Source organism: Astyanax mexicanus, chromosome 22, assembly GCF_023375975.1.
Source record: "Astyanax mexicanus isolate ESR-SI-001 chromosome 22, AstMex3_surface, whole genome shotgun sequence".
Classification (NCBI taxonomy): domain Eukaryota; kingdom Metazoa; phylum Chordata; class Actinopteri; order Characiformes; family Acestrorhamphidae; genus Astyanax; species Astyanax mexicanus.
This window is the reverse complement of record NC_064429.1, coordinates 453,584-456,214: the sequence shown is the minus strand read 5'-3', so window position 1 is coordinate 456,214 and position 2,631 is coordinate 453,584. Positions and strand designations below refer to the sequence as shown.

The following is a 2,631-nucleotide window of genomic DNA, read 5'->3' as shown; positions in this document are numbered from 1 at the left end:
AGTTACAGCTGTTCAAATGTAACATGACAGGTGATATTTACAGCTCTGTATCTCTGATTCTACCAAACTGTTACAGGCAGTCAGGATGATGTTGGAAAGCACTTGAATGCTTCTATAATCAGTCCAAGTTTCAGACACATTGGTTAACATTTTGGCACGTTAGCTCTGTTTATATGTGACGCAAAAGTCGCATACTGTGGCCGCCTGAAGTGCACTATTTTCGGCTACAGAAAAGCCATGTTTACCGGTCCATATCTCGGGCTCTGTACAAGATACAGACAAAACCCTCATGTCGTTCGATAGCCCTTGACATGCTCTAGTACCTGCTCTGTATTTTGCGATATTTGAGGGTGCAGTTCTCCGCGGGACTGCTATACACATGGATGTTTATGGGCTCTTTAGAAAGGGCATTTCTCACGCTACAAGTATCTTGAATTTCATGTGGATATGTTCAGTTTTCATTGAGTTACTGCTGTTCAAAATCGGTCACAGTGATACCTTTATTCTGGAAGTCTGCCACCCTCTCTAATTTTTTGGTCATTTTAAACAAAAATTACTCTCCCTCCACATAAGTGATACCCGGACGCTTAGCCTCATTGGACAGGGAATGCCCTCGACTGTACTCTGGTAAAATCCCATGTTGATAGATTTAGTTTTCTTTGAGTTATGGGTGTTCAAAATCGGCCCTAGGTATTAGCAGTCCAGCGGGTCACAGCAGTCATGCGGCCGCCTGAGGTGCACTATTTTCGGCTATAGAAAATATTTTTATTTTTACCGGTGTTTACCGGTCCATATCTCTGGCTGTGTACATGATACAGACACAACCCTTACGTCCTTGGATAGGTCTTGACATGCTCTACAAAACGGTCTATTGACGTTTTGCAATTTGATATTGTCCTATGAAGATACAGAGCTTTGAATATATTTGTTAGAGTGCAGTGTCCACAGTGAAGAACTTAAGCCTGCTGGGGATCTTAGAGTCAGAGGGCCTTCATTTGGAAGACAATAGCATTATTCTAACTAACCCTAATATTTACAGTTCTATCTACATATTTATTTAAATTTACAGTTCAGATTTTTGCTGCAGGGACTACAGCCATACTAAATCTAACCCCTCCCCAGCAAAAGACTTCCTGTTGACGCCGTAATCAAACAGGAGCTCCTCTTGAACTTTAATATTGCGTATGGCAATGAAGAGGATTACGTCTTTGCCATCTACACTATACAACCGTGGTCGTAAATTTGCCTTCTTGGAGGAGTGGTTAATTAGACGGTTAAATGTGCACATTCCTGGATGGCACGGACACTCTTCCTCGTGAGCATCAATACAACGGGCTACCTGTCCAGAATTAAAAAAGAACATGTACCCACTCTCTTGCTCTGCTGTTGCTGCATGGGTCGCTAAGCCCTCCTGTCTAGACACCACTTTACCGTGGTAGTCACACACGACTTCCCCCAAGGCAAAAGGCCTTGTAACTACCACTCCCCTACCCTTCCCCTCTATCTCTGCCACTGAGAGTCCCTTCCACCTCTGCGTCCTGCAAAACTTCTGCAACACAGCACTGTTCATCGCAACGTCAATGCCCCCAGATGGCTTCCACTGCTGGACGATGGATGCAGCATCTGAAATGTTTGAAGACCACCCTTGCTTCTCAATCCAGGCCTTGACTCTGGATTCAGAGGGCAGTCTACGGGCAAAGTGCTCTGTGAAGAAAGCAAAAAAAAAAAGAAATTAGTCAGTAGGTTCAGACATAACAAATATGATGTGCATTCCAGGTAGTATTTAGAGTTTAGACTAAGACTAGGCTAAGAGATTAATTCTTAAAGACTCACCTAGAACATGCTGCACCCGAAGCTCGAGCTGTTCACTACGCCAGCGGTCGTAGCAGTAGCGTTCGTACTGCCCAGCCAGGGATACCCGCTTAGACCGCTTGGGTGGCACCCCGTCCAACGTCACTGGATATGACCGGAGCAACTTGTCATATGCAGCTTGGTCGGTCAAGTATGCCGCGGAACCCGTGGGTGTGTGGTCGCTCTGGTCACTACTTGAAGTAGAGGAAATGAGAGAAATGATGAGTACAGAAAAAAATACAAATAGTTGAAATGTAACCATGCTAGACCATCCTAGTGACAACATGAACAAATACTTACTCTGAATCACCCCGCAGTCTCCTCAGGATCAGGCACGCATCTACCGCTGAGCTTATCTCCTTCATCCGGTAGTGCTTCTCTGCCGTGGCCGTCGAGTGGGTGAGGTAGCCCGCCACCTTGGACTTTTCGGCATCGGGCATGTCCTGGCTGTCTCATATGCCCGTCTGGCCATCTGGCTGGTCACCTTCAGCACCTGATACCTGAAAAAGACAATATATTCCTTAGTACTCATACATTAATTCCATTATATAATATAAAAACTGTAGTAAGGAAAGAAGAGTATTGCAGAGCTTGAGTTCATTTAGTTCAACTTACTTCTTGTGCAGCCGCTCCAGGTCATTGGAGGCGTTGTGGATGGTTCTGCCAGTGGAGGAGATGAAGAACCTCTCATCTGACTCATCGTCATCATCAACGCGCTCGTGCAGAACCCTGTCCGTGAAGCACAGGTCAGTGCTGCTGCTGTGCTGAATTTGGCAAGGA

General features: G+C 45.5%; 1 protein-coding gene across 1 annotated transcript; it reads right to left on the bottom strand.

Annotated features, from left to right (window-relative positions):
• Positions 1 to 790: 790 nt before the first annotated feature.
• LOC125787053 (uncharacterized) lies at positions 791 to 2,216 on the bottom strand. Its single transcript, XM_049470832.1, has 3 exons — positions 2,152 to 2,216; positions 1,834 to 2,045; positions 791 to 1,704 (listed from the first exon to the last, which is right to left on the bottom strand). The coding sequence occupies exons 1-3, from the start codon at positions 2,214 to 2,216 to the stop codon at positions 1,091 to 1,093; spliced, it is 891 nt and encodes a 296-aa protein (XP_049326789.1). The 3' UTR covers positions 791 to 1,090.
• Positions 2,217 to 2,631: the final 415 nt, after the last annotated feature.

Excerpts from the sequence above, each read along its gene's own strand:
- LOC125787053 (XM_049470832.1), bottom strand. The coding sequence starts at position 2,216 with ATGAAGGAGATAAGCTCAGCGGTAGATGCGTGCCTGATCCTGAGGAGA. Across the intron at positions 2,046-2,151 it reads AGACTGCGGGGTGATTCAGA|TAGTGACCAGAGCGACCACA; the intron begins GTAAGTATTTGT and ends CTCTACTTCAAG. Across the intron at positions 1,705-1,833 it reads TCGGGTGCAGCATGTTCTAG|AGCACTTTGCCCGTAGACTG; the intron begins GTGAGTCTTTAA and ends CTTTCTTCACAG.